General features: G+C 41.6%; 1 protein-coding gene and 1 non-coding gene across 2 annotated transcripts in view; both read right to left on the bottom strand.

Moving 5' to 3' along the window:
• The window catches only part of hmcn1 (hemicentin 1), a 92,523-nt gene that overhangs the window by 54,237 nt on the left and 19,090 nt on the right, over positions 1-19,196 (bottom strand). Inside the window, exons 2-11 of the mRNA XM_085376516.1 lie at positions 17,262-17,332; positions 15,774-15,932; positions 15,565-15,687; positions 13,816-13,987; positions 11,778-11,884; positions 7,106-7,226; positions 6,702-6,965; positions 6,449-6,593; positions 5,741-5,862; positions 1,284-1,553 (exon numbers count right to left, since the gene is read on the bottom strand). Of these exons, the coding sequence (XP_085232642.1) occupies positions 1,284-1,553; positions 5,741-5,862; positions 6,449-6,593; positions 6,702-6,965; positions 7,106-7,226; positions 11,778-11,884; positions 13,816-13,987; positions 15,565-15,687; positions 15,774-15,932; positions 17,262-17,332 (1,554 nt within the window). The remainder of the gene's footprint in view (positions 1-1,283; positions 1,554-5,740; positions 5,863-6,448; positions 6,594-6,701; positions 6,966-7,105; positions 7,227-11,777; positions 11,885-13,815; positions 13,988-15,564; positions 15,688-15,773; positions 15,933-17,261; positions 17,333-19,196) is intronic.
• On the bottom strand, positions 12,601-12,682 carry trnas-aga (transfer RNA serine (anticodon AGA)). Its single transcript has one exon. It is a non-coding gene; the product is annotated as a tRNA-Ser (tRNA).

Genomic DNA, 19,196 nt, shown 5'->3' with positions numbered 1-19,196 from the left:
ATGCTCCTTTATTTATTGTGCATAAATAGTGAATTGTCCTGACACAATATTGTGTTTCGCTTCTGTTATTATGGTACATTGACAAAAACATATACTTTTATTCACAGGGTAAAACAGGTTTTTTGTATCACTAATTGTCCAGTACGATTACAGCATACAGTATTATTGTCACTGCTACATTTCTGTAATGAACCAGAAATTATTTCCACTACTAATTAATTACCGTTGAGCTCAAAGGTCCTATTAATAAACGGTTAACGAATGTGTATTTATGACGACAATTTGTGAGACTGGTAAACTTATGATACGTACGATGGTCTTTCGTTCTACACGGTGCATTTCAAGGTCCTGCACCCATCCGTCGGTAAACTGTACCTGGGCTTGTTGCAGTGACCTGAAGTTACCAAACTTCATGAGTGTGTGCACTCACTCCAAGAACCGTATGATTATAAATATGCATATAAATATGCTACGATGAGATAGCTGACTTCATCTAACTAGCAAATGTTGTCCAGGCTACGTTGGTGATACAGTTTTTTTTAATGTGTATGATATTTTTGTCATGCGATTTTAAAGCTGGTCCTACAAGCGCATCCAAGAATAACATGCAGCTTATCTCAGAACTGTCGGTGAAAATTATTCTTGGAGCTAGGTTTAATTGAGCTGCATTTTAAAGAGGTGCAATTTCACAATTTGTGTATATTTTCTAAGTTCACTATTTTGTCATGTGTTGAGAAAAACACAGATTTTAAAATTACATGGTCTAATATTTACATTTAGCATAACTGCAACATTATTTTTTCTTTTCTTTTTTTTAAAGACTCGAAAGGACTTGAAATTCAAAGTTTCAGACTTGTGACTTGACTCGGACTTTTACACCAGTGACTTGAGACTCGACTCTGACTTGCCTGACATTACTTGAGACTTGACTTGAGACTTGAGGATAAAGACTTGAGACTTACTTGAGACTTGCAAAACAATGACTTGGTCCCACCTCTGCAGTGAAGCGTTAGGAACACGACTATAAGTGCTGTCCGGAGATGGAAAACTCTACTTCAGTGTTGCCTGAGAGTCAACCATAAATAATTTTCACACATCTCATAAAGCGAAAGAGTGAAATATGGGGAGCAGGGGAGGGAAGGGAGGCAGGGGCACTTAAGAGACATATATTTTAGAAAAGTGGTTGTGTTCGCTGAGAATTGCAGGTGCAGGTACAAAGCCACACAGACCATCAGCAGGTTAAAACCTAAGAACACACAAAGACATAAACACACGCTCCTCACCTTGTACAGTGAGGTAGAGCCGCTCTGCAGTCACCCCTCCCTCATTTACAGCGTGACACTCGTACCAGCCAGAATGATCCGGGGTTACGGCGGACACCTGCAGCGAAAGGTTGGCGAGGACGTTCACGCGTGGGTCCAGACGGGCGTCTTGGCCTCCTCTCAACCAGGTGAGGTTGAAGCTGACGGTGCTAACGACGTGGCAGGTGAGGACGGCCCGGGAGCCCGGGGAGGCAGTTACGTTACCCTGGACTGTGACGGCTGGAGGGGGCTCTGTGTGAGTGTGAGAGCAGGATGAACGAAGGTTGTTGGCAGCAATCGAAAAAACCTGACATCATAGAATAAACAGCAGTTCAGAGCAAGTGGTTACTTTCTTTGTGACACTTACGTAAGTAGCGACAAAAAGAATCCAATCATGGAAACTGCCCTGACTTTTTTGGAGTCAAGTTTTTTAACCTAAATTTTCTGCACGTGCACAAACTACGAGTTATTGGTCGACTGGTCAGAAGCTGTGAAACACACAAATGTTTGCAAACAACCAAACAACCAAAAGAGATATGAGTTACAGATCAGACAGATAGACCAAAACTACAGAAATTCATATATTTCTAACGGTCAAATAATACAGGATGTACACGTGTATTGTTCTTAGCCTCTGGAAATGTATTCCTTGATGTCCTCACACGCCTGAGCAATAATTTATTGTTTGCCTGTTTACAACATTTGCTCAGTCTGATTTTCTTCTGAAATAGATGTGCAAAGGTTTTTTGTTATCTTTTGAAGCACTCGCACATCAAATGATGTCCAAAGTTTGTCAGATCTTATATCCACCAAACTTGCCTGTTGTCCGTCTTTTGTCGCGTCATCATGTCAAAAACAGAAATCGTGTGAGCCTTGCCGTGTCATCAATCATTTTCTCAGTGTGGAACCACAGCTAAGTAGAGAAAAGGGTAATAAAAGGAAAAGTAGAAAAGAAATGGAAGATGTGGCGGTGGAAGCTTTGGCTCTGATAAAGGGAGGATGCTGGGGATTTCAGAATAGCTCTCTGGGATTAGGATGACATAAGTTTGGCAGCAGGGGCGGTATTATGTGTTTGCATGTGTATAAAAAACAGGGCCCTGTCATCCTGTTCAGAGTATAGCTGGCTCACTAACAAAGGTTGGACTTGTGGCTGAGAGGGGATTTATTTCATGAAATTTTAGGGACATCATAAAAGGCAACAGTTAGCCGCACTGAGCTACCTCCGCAACTTTGAACTGTAAACACAGCAGGTCAGTCAGCGCAATGAGTTACGCTCATATATTACACAGGACCCTGTCTGGCTTCTTCTTTTGCTCTTCTGTTTCACAAAGCGTCTTTCAACCTTCTCCACCCAGCTTGGCAATAATCATGCAGATGAAGCTCTGTGAATTCCACAGAGACGAAAGTTTCTTGGAAAGAAAAAACTGGACAAAAAAAGATGGAATGAATTCAGACTCATGTGTGTTTGTTTCTGGTATCTTACGACAGGACAGGTTGTGTCTGAAAAATAAAAACTCTGCAGAGAAATTTGGAAACATAATTTTTATTTTGCCCAGTGGTGAGACTAAACATATAAATCACTGTATGATCCCTTCTGGTTCTGTCCTTGCTCAAGTTCAAGTTCAAGTTCAAGTTCAACTTTATTGTCACTTCAACCATATACAGTTTAAAAATACACAGTGAGGCGAAACAACGTTCCTCCAGGAACCAAGGTGCTACAAGACAAGTTAGTGCAAAAAAAAATAATAATATATAATATATCTAGTAATAATATTGTGCAAAAGAGCATTTACAGGTTGGTGTGTGCGATGGTTTGGTGGTGTAGGTCAGTGTCTTTGCGCTTGTGTTGGTTAGTCAGTCCAGTCTCAATGTTTTGAGGTATTTGAGTTAAGCTGAGTGATAATGTTAGTGTATGTGTGTGTGTGTGTGTTTATCAGTCAGTCCCTTTTTGCTGAGGAGACGGATGGCTTGTGGAAAAAAGCTGTTGCACAGTCTGGATGTGCGTGCCCGAATGCTTCGGTACCTTTTTCCAGATGGCAGGAGTGTAAAGAGTGTGTGAGAGGGGTGTGTCCGATCAGCCACAATGCTGGTGGCTTTGCGAATGCAGCGTGTGGTGTAGATGTCCTCAATAGAGGGTAGAGAGACCCCGATGATCTTCTCTGCTGTTCCCACTATCCGCTGTAGGGTCTTGCGGTCTGATATGGCACAGCTCCCAAACCAGACAGTGATGCAGCCGCTCAGGATGCTCTCAATAGTTCCTCTATAGAAGGTGGTCAGGATCGGTGGTGGAAGCCGGGCCTTTCTCAGTCTTCTCAGAAAGAAGAGACGCTGTTGGGCTTTCTTGTGCAGGGAGCTGGTGTTGAGGGACCAGCCGAGGTCCTTCTCCAGGTGTACGCCCAGGAATTTGGTGCTGTCAACGATCTCCACAGAGGAGCCGTTGATGCTCAGCGGTGAGTGGTCGCCTCGTGTCCTCCTAAAGTCAACAACCATCTCTTTTGTCTTGTCAACATTCAGAGACAGGTTGTTGTCCTTACACCAGTCCGTTAGTCTCTGCACTTCCTCTCTGTACGCTGACTCGTCGTTCTTGCTAATGAGACCCACCACGGTCGTGTCATCAGCGAATTTAATGATGTGATTTGAACTGTGTGTTGCTACACAGTCATGAGTCAGCAGTGTGAACAGCAGAGGACTGAGCACACAGCCTTGTGGGGCCCCAGTGCTCAGTGTGGTGGTGCTGGAGGTGCAGTTCCCGATCCGTACTGACTGAGGCCTTCCGGTCAGAAAGTCCAGGATCCAGTTGCAGAGGGAGGTGTTCAGGCCTAACAGGCTCAGCTTTCCGATCAGTTGTTGGGGGATGATCGTGTTAAATGCTGAGCTGAAATCTATGTACAGCATTCGGACGTGTGAGTCCTTCTTGTCCAAGTGTGTCAGGGCAAGATGGAGTGCAGTGGAGATGGCGTCGTCCGTTGAGCGGTTATGGCGGTATGCAAATTGCATTGGGTCCAGTGAGGGGGGCAGCAGGGTCTTGATGTGTCTCATGACGAGCCGTTCGAAGCACTTCATGATGGTGGGTGTAAGTGCTTAGAGGGCTTAGAGTGATAAAATTATCATCCAAAAAATGATTTACGTGATCTTTTTTCTCGTTGTGGATAACAGTCAGTTTCTGTGGCTCAGCTGCTTTATCAAAACTGTGCATCCAAGTCAGTGACCAAACCAAACCATCAGTGGGATGTTTTTTTCCTTGAACATCCTGCAGCTTAATTGCAGCTTTATGTTTTCTCATCTTACACTGTAGCCACAGCTCATTTCTTTACAAATGACTCACAAAAACCATACCATAGGCTCCATTACAAACCTGCACTGAGGCATGGATTACAGCATCATGTTTTACGCTCCATTAAGTTACATTAATCTTGCCATCGTGCAGTGTCTCTGCATGGGCTCGACTGCAGGAGAAACTATAAACTTTAGCCCATGTTGACTGCGACATAGATTCCAGCCATAGGTCCATAGCTTTTGTGTGTGTGCATGTGTGCATTCATATCTTTGTGGGGACCAAAATCCCAGTCCTAATCAGTTTGAAGGCATTTTTGAGACTAAAAATGTGGCTCTGTTAGGGTTACAATTAGGTTATGGTTAGGTTTAGGGTAAGGGTTAGGGTTAGGGCATGGGGCTAGGGAAAGCATTATGTCAATTAGATGTCCCCACAAGATATGAATACCCAACATGTGTGTGTGTGTAAACCTGCTAAGCATGACATATACCTGCTGCTCCATTTCACTCAGTAATAACGTGTTGTTTTCTAAACATTGCCCTGCCAGCAGATCGATCAGACTTCATTTACATCTGTTGACAGTCTAATGCTCCCCAGCCTGTAAGCGTTCCTGGCCAGCAGCCATGGCTCATTTAATGTAGTGATGGAGGGTAGCTCACTAATAATTACAATAACACAGCAACACAAATTCTGAGAATTACTTTAACTTAGTTTATCATTTTGTTGTATTGTCATGCCTCTCCCACACTGCTAGAGGTAGTTTATACTTGCATTAGACAACAACTAGCTTACAGGCAATAAAAGCTGGCCCGGATTAACCATCTCTCGCTTCCACCTTGGTTCGACTCTCTTTTGTGTTTGTGTTGTGAATTCTCTTTTGTTTAAACAAAAATCTTCTAGGTTCTCATTATTTGTCACACATCTAAAGCAAATTTGTGAAAATTGGAGGCTTGTCCGTGATTTGTGCCTGAGATCTCTGACGGTGAGCCCAAAAGATCCCGGACGAGCCCCCATTTATGTTACTTCCATAATTTGTAATCCATAACATGAACTAGAGACTCAGATCATAGTTTTTAAAAACAAAAGTCTTATTTAAACGACTAGAAAACGTTAAATGTTTTGGAGCTGGTGTTTCATGATTTTTGTGCAATAAACTTTTGTTTACCTGATACATCCAGAAAGGTCCGAGCTCGCCCTGTTCCAGCGCTGCTGATGGCAATGCACTCGTAGTAACCCTCGTCCTTTAGAGTTACCTCGGCTATTTCCCATAATGCACTGTCAGACTCACTAGAATGACAGAGTCACAGGAAATTTGTGAAAAAGTGTTAACGACCAGCAGATTTACTTTATTTTTTGCTTTTTAAGAATCCTTTTGGTACTCTATCAACTCATCTCTGTAAAATTTAACTGAATTTAATCTCGAGATGGAAACAAAATATAATAGTTTTACATCCTCCAGCATGTCCATTATAATACATCTGTTGAGGACATTATACCTTTTCTTACAAAGCCTGGAAATGTAGTAACAATTAAAGACATTAACCATAACCAACAAGCCACACATAGCCAAAATGATTCATAAAAACACCCTGAAGGTGTTTAGGTCTTTAACGCTTGCCCCAATAAAGATGACTTTTCAGAGCTCACCTGTCCCTTAATGACCAGTTTTGAGATCTGAGTAAGCATATGGTCTGGCAAACATTAGAATAAATTTAGGGTTTTTTCATAGGTTGCAGAAAAGAGCATGACTCCAAATATAAACGACAACAGATTGAAAAATCAGTCTTCTTTGAATCACAGTGGTCCTAAGCAGAATGTGTTAATCTTAACACTTAATAGATGATATTATATTATTTTGACAGCTGCTGCTCACCTGAAAAGTTGGTCCACCCCAAGTCTTCCTCCATCCCTGCTGAAGCGCAGTGTGAAAGGGATGAAACTCTCTACCTGGCATTTGATTATCCCTCTCTGGAGGTAGTAACCATGAGTTTTGGCTGGCATCAGCACCTTAGGAGCATCTAACGGGAAGATAAAGAAGCAAATGAAGTCAGGAAAATTAATAAGCAAATTGGTAGGAAACCTTTTATATATCCATCTAAATATGATTAATAATATGCATCACTGACCAGGTACAATATTGGAGAAGGAAACACTCGAGACTCTCTGGAACAAGAAACCGTCGCGGTCATATCCTGTCACTCGCAGGAAGAAGGCCTCGTTGGGTGGTATGAACTCTGTGATGTTCCAGAGGTTGTACGGTTGACGGTCCGGGTAGTACCGGATTGGCAAAGTTTTGATCACTGTGCCAGAGATAGACAGGAGCTCCAGCCTGTCAGGTCGAGCAGGAGGAGAGAGTCCAGTGGTGTTCAGAAGGATATGGGTGGGAATACCTGGAAAATCAATATGTGTTGTGTCCTCATGTGGAATATTCTGACATCTCAAAAGATGAAAGCAAAAAACCAGCAAGTACAAAACAAACAAACATCACATCCTGTTGTTTCCAAAGTTTTTAAATGTTTCCTTTACCGACCTTGAACTGGCCTACTGGATGTCTTTTTAAAGTCCATGGTGGCTTTCCTGGAAAACCCAGCTCGGAAGTCGATGGTACTGAGACCTGAGATACGGACTGAGTGCCTTCCTTCACTTGCGGTCTGTATTAAAAAGGTAGAAGTGTTTTAGGTCCATTTGTTTACCAGATATTGTCTTTGAGGTACCAAGAATTCTTAATGGATAAACCTTTATTCTTAAATTTCAGATGTTTGATCCAAGCTGATCCTTAATGGCGATATGATTTATAGCAGCGGTCCCCAACCCCCGGGCCACGGATCGGTACTGGATCTGTTTGGTACTGGGCCGCGAGAGTTGAAGCTCGGGTGTGAAATTTATGGTTAACAGGGATTTTATCGTTTTTATCTTTAACTCGGTTTGCCTGGGTCTTTTCCTGTGTGTTATGAATACATTTGGTACTGGTACTGGTTTTATTTTGTTGTATTTATCCGTGACGCCTTAAAGGCAGGTCCGTAAAAATATTATTGGACATAAACTGGTCCGTGACGCAAAAAAGGTTGGGGAGCGCTGATTTATAGGAATCACCAAAAGGCTGTTATAGTTAACTAAAACGAAACTAAAACATTTTAGGCTTTTGAAAAATATAAAACGACTAAAACTAATTATTGAATTTGGAAAACCTGATCAGCTGATCAGAACTCATGAAACTATAATAGCTCAGATTCAAACAAATGAAGAGGGCGTGGGTCATCAAAGGCAGTGCTGAGTGGTGTAAATGACAGACACAGCATTGGGAAGAGTCTTTTGTATGCCAACAATCCCCCACATGTACAGACACGCCACTGACAAAGCCACTGCTAACAGCCTAATATCTTACATCTCAATCGGGAGATGACCTATTTGGTCTAAGAATCACTTTAAACACAACGACTATAATCAGAGAGCAGGTAATTGCTCATGTGGTCCTCATCATGTGGAGGTGATTTGAAGCTTTGAAAAATAGAGACAGAGTAATTACAATGAAGTATATGTTGGTGAGAGGTGGAAACCCCTCACCTAAGGTGAAACACGCCGGTGGTGTCACAGACACTGAGTCACAGGGCAAAACAAGGCACGCAAACCTAAACTGTCATTTGCAATTGCCTGAAATCAAAGAGAGTTTGTGAATTTGCTGCATTTATTAATGACTACGTTCTATCTGACGTACAGTGATAGGTTTGTAGCTTGAACCTATTCGCTGGAACGTTAAGACAATATAATTACACTGCAAGCAAGACGCAAGTAGGCAAACTTCTTCATGGTACTCGTGCACGGGAGAGACTGGACAGAGCGCCATCCCTTCGCTTGACCCCAGTAGCTCTCGTCCGTTCTCCCGTACCACTGTTCTTTTATTGAGGTTACATGAATATGCATAAGTTCATTAACATATGACGTCTACATACACACAAAGAGTACCTTGCCTGTGTGTGTGTGTGTGTGTGTGTGTGTGTGTGTGTGTGTGTGTGTGGTGCTGATCAAAGGGTCAAACATCCTTGGTCAGGAAGAGGGTAGCCTCCCCCTCACCCTAGATGGTTCATCCTAGATAACACGGTGAGGAAGTCCTGCAGTTCATCTAAACAAAGAGCACTTAGACTAGAACAGACGCAACTACGTTAATCCTACCATAAACTAATAAGACACGGTATGACCTCTCATGCTCCCAAAGTGCTGTCTAATACACACAAAGTTTGCAGACTATCAAGGATCAAAACCTCTACCAATCTACAACTAATTACAAAACTCTAAGCATATATAAGTAAATATTTCTAAGCATAAATGACAATCAACAATACAAATCTAACATACAGTAAAGAGAAAACTACCAAATAGGATAGTGCAGAGCTTGCAGGCAAAGATGAGCACAATTATGAAACTATAGGTGAAATTGCTCAGATAATGAGGGGATTTGGTTCAGCCTCAAAGGCTAATGCCTGCATTAAACCCACCCTACTGGCTGCCACAGCATTACACTTGGTCTTTAGTTGGTTGTAACTGAGGGGATAATTAGGAGAGAGGTTCTTCAAAGGTCACTCCTTTAGAAAAGGCAAAGAACAGTGAGTGCAATTAAAACCACTCCCATTTCCCAATTTCACACCCACCCATACAGACTGACCTGTCCAGGCCTGAATACACCAGCGCTTAGCTGAATCAGATCTGTGCTGAGACATTTATTTGCTTTCTGGAGAATCACTGATTGGATTCGTACGCAGAGCTTTAATAGTTTTTTTTATTGGTTACGACTTTAATTCATTGAAAAACTAAAGCAAATGTGCAGAGACTGAAGAAGTCGTTGGGTGAGTGACATTAAAAACAACGTTCACATGAACAGAACCAACTCTCTGGGATTTCCTTACCTTAAGCATGCATCTATACAAAAAACAGTATAATTTGAGCGTATGCCTTTGTTGCATCCTATAATTTCTTAGTAGCTGCATCTGGTTATAATGTCAGTTTATTTTCTTTGTGCGAGTCCTGTGATATACTGCAAGCAAATGAGTCAGAATGACTTTAATGAAACACCAATTTAGGAAAAAAGTGCCTGGGGAGGCTTTAAGCTATTTTACATGCTTTTCAAATTAAAACTTTATCATTCCTATCATGGGTTACAAAATTCTGTAAACACACTCTTCAAAGTAAGCATATGGAAAGTCTGCACTGTAATTCATATCCCTAGATCCCTTTTTTGTGCAGTAGATATGTGGTGCTGACAGACAGCTGTACCACAGAGCTCTAATGCTGGAGCTCCTTACTGCTGGTGATGGCTTTAGATATATCTCTAGATATATAAATTAAAGCATTTTAGCTTAGGGTTAGCCACTTGTGAATGACAGCGACCTCACAGTTTGATTACCTTATGTGCGTACAGAGGTGGCGAAGTTTGCTTTTAGTGCAAACTGAATTTTTTTACAGTATGTGTACATGATCTTACCTTACAGTGAAATAATTAAATTCAATTAAACAAAATTGAGATTAATGTTGCAAGAATTATGTGAAGAAGCAGGTGCTGATAATTGGGTGAACCTGGCTTCAACACATCACTACTTTATCCAATTAAAGTCAGATTAAAATGGATCAAATTCCTTTTCACACAAAAATCTGTGGTCTGGGTGTTACACTGGGATGTCATGGGCCATTAGCGTTACAGAAACCCAGCATGGTAGAATAGCTAAATCCCCCTCAAGTATTTATTCACATTTCTTTGGGTGCCCTGGGAAATACAGCTACAGATGACAAGGAGATATGTATGTCTAAAAGCCTGTTAGAGTGATGTGGGGAAAAGCCACTTTCTGAAAGGAAAAACAAGATGTTTTGGGAGTTTAAGCTGAGCAGCGGATCCCTGAGTCTCTGAGGGAGAGAATTAGAGGACTAAATGTGTTGGGGAGGGGAGAAGGACGGAAAGAGGAAGGAATATTCAGTAAGTGACAGAAAGGGAGTGAATGATAGAGTCGGGAAGGGGGCAGCAGCAGAGGCGACTGGATGACATGATTAAGACAGAAAGTTGCTGTCTCTCTTTTTTTGGTGTCTGTTTATATCCATCAGCACTTCTATAAACACAGATCACATTGGATGAGTTAAGTCAGCACAGAACTCAAAGCTTCCTGAGAGCTTTTTAAGCAGATATAAAACAGAACACTACAGATGATTCACCTTAGCGCATATTTCAATCTCAGAGTTTCACTTACCAGTACCCCCAGTAGAGAAAAACAAATATAAGCAACATATTAAAACCTGGAAAGGTTCACGAGAGGTAATTCTGTGTATCAGGGAGTGTTTTCTCTGTCACACAGAAGGAATAAGGAAACAATCTGAAAAGAGACAGACCCCAGCAGTGGCTTAACCTGTGGGTTAGCTGCAGATACAGCTGGAAAGGACTCGTTTTAATTTCTATTTTGCCTAAAAAACAAAAGAAAGAACTACAAAATAGAAGCATCGTATATACTGTGGAATATCATGTAATATAAAAGCCAGAGAGAGTAATATCGCACCAACATGTAGAAAAAGCTACAGCAATACAAATGTTCCACCCATTAATGCTCTCTCATCGCTCATATGCACCTCCCAGAGTTTGATGCACACTTTTTTATTAGAGGAAGCGCTGAGTCGACATTTTTTCCACACACGCAACAAAAATCTAACTCTATGCAGAGATGAGTGCACCACCGGGGGCCTCAGAGGCAACACTGACACAACGCCGACAAATCACTCAGGTTAACAAAATCCAAAACATCTGGCTTTGACAGCAGCAGTGACAACGTGTGACAGCTGGGTGCCAAGATTAGACAGGAGCAGAGCTTTGAATGTTAAACATTGTCTCGATCCTCAGTGTTGCTTTAAAATCCATCTCAGGGCTCACGTGTGTTTTTCTGATCATGCTTTGATTCACTGGGAATCCGAGATGCCTTCACCAGACAGCGTGCATGTCAAATTGATTACATATCATTGTATCTCAGCATGCTGATATATTACTGCAGTAATTCAAGTTTTGAACCTTCTTCAAGGCCACGGCTCCCTCCTGGGGTCTACGTTGTTACCTCGTTTCAAGGCTACACCACTCAACTATTTGCAGTAAGCGGTCTTAAAAGCAGTCCAGCGATGGTAGTTGTTAGCAGGCTGTTATTTTACACACATTTTCTGCTAAAGAATGAATTGTTTACCTTGATAGACCACATCCCAGGCTGTGGATCCTTGATGTTGACAACTTTGGCAGAGTTGGGAATGTGCAAAAGCTCAGTGAGGCCATCACTCTTCCCCACAAGCTTCCCTGGAGGAACATAGACATGGACCGTGAGATAATTATTTACCTTTTCTACAGCTTTGAATTATACAACCTAATTCTTAACTCTTGCTGCTGGATGGATGCACGTCTTATAAATCATCCAAGATGTCTTTGATACATTAGCCAAGATACTGTAATTAAAACATGTGCGCAATATATGCATCCCAGATGTTGCTGCAGTCTTTACTATGGCAGACAGAAAAGAAGACGCTTTCGAACACTGTAGTTAAGTTACTATATTATATGTTCCTACGTGTTAGTATCGTCTAGTTGCTGTTTTAGATAATTAGTCCTTTTTTTAAATTGTTGTTTTCAATTTAGGATTTCTGTTTTGATCTATGTATTACTCTAGCATCATGTGACTGGTTTCTATATTTACTCTATTCTAGCTTTTAGTCCTGGTTTATTACTACCAGTAGGTGTAGTAGTAGTCTTCCCAGATCTCAGTGGGACCTGAAACCTTTGCCACTGAAACTGTTACGTCCAGATGAACAGAGATTTTTGAGATTCCCTTACCTGGATGACTGAGCATGCATTAAGACGTAAGTTTATGCTTTGGTCCCTCAGTTAGTATTCATATTTGCAGTATTCTCTTTTGATTATGTGATTATCCCTTCATGTCTTCTCAGAAAATCAGCGACTACAGCCTGTCAGGGTTGGTTTGCTCTTTAACTGTCTGACGGCTGAGAAAAGCATTGTGTCGTTGTCGGCAGGATTCGAACCTGCGCGGGGAGACCCCAATGGATTTCTAGTCCATCGCCTTAACCACTCGGCCACGACAACTCTTGTGAGATCTGAGCTGACGCTCGTCTGTTCTGCTGACTCTGCTATCTGCACCGTGTGTGCGCGCCACATGGGACACCGACACCTGTCACTTCACTGTAGCTTCTCTCTGGCTTCTGGCAAAGCTAGAAAGCAGAGTGTGTATTTTACATACTGCACATAGAGAAATCTCCTCTAAATTCCAGAGAAACTAAAAAAAGAAACAAAGCTGATTTTGGAGGCTCTGTCACGGTTTCATTTCAAACTGTGGTTTTGGGATCTTGTCAAAATTGACACAATTATGAACATGGATAGGGATAACTGATAAGAATTTAGCGACTCCGATTTTCTTATTGATATCACAACCATCCCTAACCGGCAGTAAAGAAATTAGATTCATGCGACTTAAATGCATGCTGTGGGTCAAATGTTTGTGCATGTTTGTTGTGGTATTTCCCCTCTTTGCTGTTTTCACGGTTGGAGTCGTTAATTTTGATCCACCGTGCAATATCATCTGGAAAGCTTCATTTTTCTGCATGACAGTGATCCCAAACACACTACCAGAGCAGTTAAAGCATCCCCGGATAGAGAGAAAAACACACACACACACACTATGGAAAACTAACAGTCATGGACTGGTCTCCCCAGAACCCAGATCTCAACATACTGGAGCCGTGTGGGATCAGACAGGCAAAGGAAGAAAGGCAGTCGACATCCAAAGAAGAACTCTGAATGTGCTTTAAGAAGCCTAAACTATTCCTGAAGACTACTGAAAGAAACAGGAGTGCTTGCCTAAGAGAGTTCAGCCAGTGTTGAAGAACAAGTGGCCATAGAAAATATTTGTTTTCGAGTTCATCAGAGTTGTACAAACTCTAGTTTTGCTTTCTATGTTGTATTTGCATACATGGCTGCACATGTTACAACAGCTCTGCACTTATTTCACTTGCTCTTATATAAGAAACAAGCAATGACTCAGTACTTTTGCACAATATTGAATGCTGTACAAATTTAGCTATTATTCATTATTCATCATTTTAAATGAATGAATACATAATTTATACACATTTTAGTGAATTCTATAAACAATGCAAAAAATACATCAAAAACGAAGCTTTTTAGGAAACATGTTGACATGTGGTTTACATTCATCATACCCTGGGGGTTCTTGATCTCAATGTCAGGTGCCGGGCCACTGAGTGCCACGGTGACTTCCTTGAGACTGGGGTCAAAGGGCATCTGCCACGTGTTGCTGACTCCAGTGAAATGATCAGTGGACAACAGGTGGACCTTTGAGGACTGCACTGCCTCCTCCACCCATTTAAGAACCTACAGCGATGGAAAGGAAATGTGAAGAATGCGTAAGTTACACATATATGGTGTATAGTTTTGGGACCCTGAATCTGTATTCAAACACCTGACAAAATATAATGGAGACTTAAGTGATATAGAAAACTAACACACAAACTGCATACAAGGTCAGCTTCCCAACACGTGAACGCTTTGATCTGGAAGTTTCTAACGATGCTCCGTGTCCTGCCTCCTTCCTCTGAGTCTCTGTGGAGAACTCAAGCCATACTGTGTGTGACCCACATGTCTCGCTATCCAGGACATGTGATGGAACATGCGCTTGTGAGAGCGTTCATCTCAAAAAGGCCTTAGGAAAATGATGACTGCATGGGGAAGCATTATCTGATTGAAATTTAGTCTTGTTGCCTCGTTTTTACCTCTCCAGTAAGCATGTTGTCATTTCTTTTTGCACCACAGCAGGCGAAACTGATTTACAATGGTTTATGTTTCCTAACTGGGCGGATTGAGATGCCTGAAGTTTAACTGACTTTGATCTATGACGATGATCGAATGTTTTCACTACTCCCAACCGGGGCGGAGTCTGGCTCTCGTCCTCGCGTGTCCTCGATCACTGATAATTACTCACCTGCCATCCATCGCCGACGATTACTCCTGCTCTACTTAAGGCCTCAGTGGAGTCTGATTCTTCGCTGGATTGTTGCGCTAATCTCCGTCAGTATAACCCAGCTTGCCTAGTGATTTCCTAGTGCTTCTTTCTAACATCAGCTTCTCTCCCTGTGTACAGAATTCCCTGGACCCTTGCCTGTTTCCCTTCCTCGTGGATCCCGAGTGGATGACAGTGAGTGAGCTTGGACAAGACTGGATTGTGGGTTGTTGTGAGTCACTGGCTGTGTGAAGAGGAGCTTGGATCTTCCCTGGACCTTTCCCTGCCTGCCCCGGGCCCGCTGTTTCCCTCCCAGCACTGTATATATGTATATATTTCACCTGGTGTCATCCTTGTAAATAAACCATCTTTTGACTTTTACCCAGCGTGAGTCCTGCGACTGAGTCCTGCCCTCGAAACCATGACAGCTAGTTAGAAACCACTTTACTCGTTCATTCCTCTGCACACCTCCAGACCAGAATGCATTTGATGTTGACAAAAAATGCTGCTCACAAGCCAAGAAAGAAAAATGAAGCATTTCTGAATTTTAATATGAAACTGCTTAAAATCTATACGTCTCAGTTCCCTAGCAGGGGATCTTATCTTACAGTAGTAAAACAGCAATACCATTTAAAGCTCAGGCTTCGAGTCGTTTCTACATCCAAGACTGATGATTTACATTTCTTGGAAAAGTTAAAAAGAGCTACGGTACACATCAATCAACTAAATGTTTCCTGCACACTTGATCTGGAGACCAGACTCGAGCGTGGGCATAGCGAAATACATGAGGAGGCTGTAAAACCTTCTGCTGCCATTTTATTTACAGTACACAGCTTAGGAACAAAACCTGTGATGAGTTTAAATGATTCGATCACTACGACCAAATTACCTCTTGAAACCACAAATGGTTTGAAACCTGAATGCTTGTACGTGCTAAAAAGTTTCCTCTCACCTCATTGACCTGTTTCTTATCTAGATGGAAGACCTGCCCAGAGCTTGTAGAGGCAATCTCCTCGTATACTTTGTAACCAATGTGAGTCCTGTCGTCACAGTCTCCGGTCAACACAAACACCACCTACAGACAAGGTAAGAAAAACATGGTCACTTTGAATCTGAGCTCATTGATATTACTGAGTGTAGAAAGAAAAAGAAAATCCAAACCTGTGACTGTTTCTGCTGAATGAGCTGCAGGACCTCGTGGGTGAGCTTATAATCTTTAGAGCGCGCGTCAGTGAAGACATAGATATACGATCCGGGCAAGGAGATCTCCAAGGCAATCTTAATGGCACCGATGCTCATCTCCGGACAGTCTCCTCCTCCCTGAGAGAAAAAAAGGCAGCCATCAAAAACTAGTTTATGAGTTTAAGTATCCTAAGTGTGAGTGAGTGAACCTCCAACAGAGCTTTAAATGCGTTTAAATGAGATTTATGGCAAAACGTTTGCTTGATTTGGACTCTATATGCAGTGAAACTGGCCACTAGCCACACTGTGTGGAATATATGTCTTGAAAAAAATCCAAAGCACTGATAAAATCTAGTGACTCTAGCTCTACAATCTAGAATATAGTGAAAGACACATCAAATAGAAAATATGCAGGGGAATGTATGAATGCTCATTCTGTCCTTTCCACTCTTCTCTCTGGCTTGTCGGTGGGGTCAAACATAAATATTCTCTGCTGCATTCCAGCAGACACATTACTGTCTGTCTGTCTGTCTGTCTCCAGGGTTCAGTACCAAGCTAGGATGCATAACCCCCAAGAGTAACATCTGGAACGGAGTGAGCCACAGTGGGGGGATTTGGGTGGTAGGTAAAGAGACAGGACTCCTCTTACTCCTCTGAACTCCACCATCTCCCCTCTGGACAATGTTGCACTCCCACATTCCCCCACTGTCCCAAACACTAAGGCTAAGCCAAACCCCAGCGCACGTCGGTTCTTGAAGTGTGGCCTGACTTTTTCTCCCTTCTGAAACACAACTGCCTTCGTGACAGACATTTTTCAATTTTAAGAAAAATATCAATTCCAAAGAGTATATTTTCCACGCTCTTTGGCCAAAGCCTCTTCAGGAGTTGTGCAGGTGAAGAGGTGAGGGGAAGAAAAACAGACTCAGGAATGAAACAGCAAGAGAGAGGAAACTGGATCCCTTCCATGCTATGCGCTCGCACACCAGATTAACAATAGGAAATGCCAAGGATGCACAGACACTCGCCAAAGTCTTTCTTCAAAGGGCCTCTGAATGGTACTCATCTTCCCTTTTGTACCAAACTAATTACAGAAATATGCAGAGCTTGCTGTCCATCCATTGTATGTTTTTGTTTATGCATTTCTTTGTAATGACAGGGGAGGTAAAAATGGGGTGAAGTTTCGGGGCTTTTGTGCATCAAAGTCAGCAAACGATCATTTAATTTAATAGGTGCATGGCCCCAGTTACATGAAGGATAGGCATCCGCTTAAGATGAAAACACTAATTGAAGCTCTTTCATCATCCGATGTTGTATGAATGATAAAATTTCTTAATAAGCTCAGCAAGTTGTTCTACCAGCAGATCAGACATGAGCAAAGCCTGCTGCCTTTATCAAAGCCAGATGACCCGAGCATCCAGGCTTCAGCCTCGGTTTCCTTAGACTGATAGATGTGAACTCTGAACCCACCTGAACGTACAGCTCTCTCAGCTCATACTGGAACTTCTTTGGGTCTGTTGTGATTGTAACGGGTCCAATCTCTGCAAACACAAAAGAAGCTGTGTGATTAATAGGGCCACAGGCTCAAGTTTGATGATTAACTGAAAGCATTTTTATTTCGTAAACTCTGCTCTGGGGCCAAATGTTAGCTTTGGCAAGAGCTTGCGGATGTCCAGATAAAAATGTCACAATTTAAAACGCAGTGAGGAAATAAAAGCTATTTAACTAACCGAGGAAGGGAAAGAAGGAAATGTGAAGAAGATACAGATCGATAATAGAAAAGGTAAATGAAGATCGAACGAACAGTGTTTCAAAACACAGATCAGATTCATACAAAGGTTTTTAAAAACTGAAGAAATTCTAATACAGACAGTATGTAATCAAAACAGTTGAAGCAGTATTGTTACAATTTCACAGGATTTATTCATTCTACCATTTTTGGTTTGCAAGCAAAGAGAAATCATACAAAAAATACTGTGAGTAACCAAGTATTAAAGAAGAGGCTTGCTCATCATATTTGGACTCTATTAACAGTTGTGGTCAGAAGTTTGCAAACATCCATCATGGGTGTGACAATTTTTAATGATTTCTTTGAACGATGGGCTGTGAGGTCAGTTTGCATATTAATGATCGAGGAACTGACTTCACAGCCCATCGTTCATTCAGTCGGCTACGTTCAGTTATTTTGCAAATGTATCGTTTATAAGGTTGGTGAAAGCTGCAGTCAGCTGACACTGAAGAAGTCACCTGGTTCTCCCACGGAAAACGTCCAGATGAACACAATCAACCTTTTGGGATTTACTAACCTGGACGATTGAGCATGGATCAAGACATTTCTTTGAACTGTTCTTCTTCTAGGAGGAAATGATTGTACAGCATGAATCTTTAATGTCTTTACAAAAGAAAAAGTATGAATTTATTTTGGATTTGCTTTAATCTACACAGGGTCACGTATAAACATACACTAAATTTGGTTAGATTTGGTTAAATGTCCCCTCAACAAGTTTCTCTTCGACCCAATGCTTTAAATAGCCAGCGAGAAGATTCTGGTGCAATTCTGGATGGATATTTGACCTCTCTTCTGGGCAGAATTATTAATTTCTTTAAATTGATTAATTTATTTAAATTGATTAGTTTGAAGTCCTCCAAACATACATCTTGTCATTGTGTCCAAACAGCTTCTCTGACCATAAAGCAAGCTTTCAAACTTGAAAGTGGAACAGGGGCTTCTTCCTGGAGACGTTAAAATCACTGTGGACAATGACACTGGTGTTCCAGCAGTTTCTAGTTCATGGCAAGCTTGAGCCTTCTCCTGAACATCTCCACATGTCTTGCTTCACAGAGTTTTACATTCCCAAAGTGTTATGTCTCCAGCTGGAGTTGAACCAGCAACCTTTTGCTTGCTGAGTGGAACTGTGCAACACTATTCTACATTTAGCCACAACAAGCAAAACTGTTTTTATTTTCAATTCATCCACAATTATGTTTTATATTAATCATACAGCTTGTCGCGGACCAAAAAGATCATTTTGTGAAACCAACAGGCCAACATTTTCACATTTCAGAAGCTGAACAAGGGAATGTTTGCACACTGGAAAGTTTGAAAAAGTGATCAAAATAGTTAAATTACTATCACCTAACCACTGCTCCTTTCGTTGTACAGGATACAATAAAAGGTTTTCACAATGAACTTCAAATATCTGCAGAAAGAAAAATTTTAGTTTAAAATGACCTAACCAGTTTTCAACAGTTTTCAAGGACAGGTTGTCCAGAAATGGTTCTTCCTGGGAGCTACACAAATGAAGAATAAGAGCCAGATATGCACAAGGAGACAAATCTGAAGGGAAGTGTGATCAACTTGAGATCAGATAAGAGTTTTTTTCTTTCAATGGACAAAATCGCAGA

Source organism: Diplotaxodon limnothrissa, linkage group LG17 (assembly GCF_057381915.1).
Source record: "Diplotaxodon limnothrissa isolate DT_005_m linkage group LG17, D_limnothrissa_male_GT1.1, whole genome shotgun sequence".
Classification (NCBI taxonomy): Eukaryota; Metazoa; Chordata; class Actinopteri; order Cichliformes; family Cichlidae; genus Diplotaxodon; species Diplotaxodon limnothrissa.
Note: the sequence above shows the minus strand (reverse complement) of the source record. Positions and strands in the feature narration are given on the sequence as shown.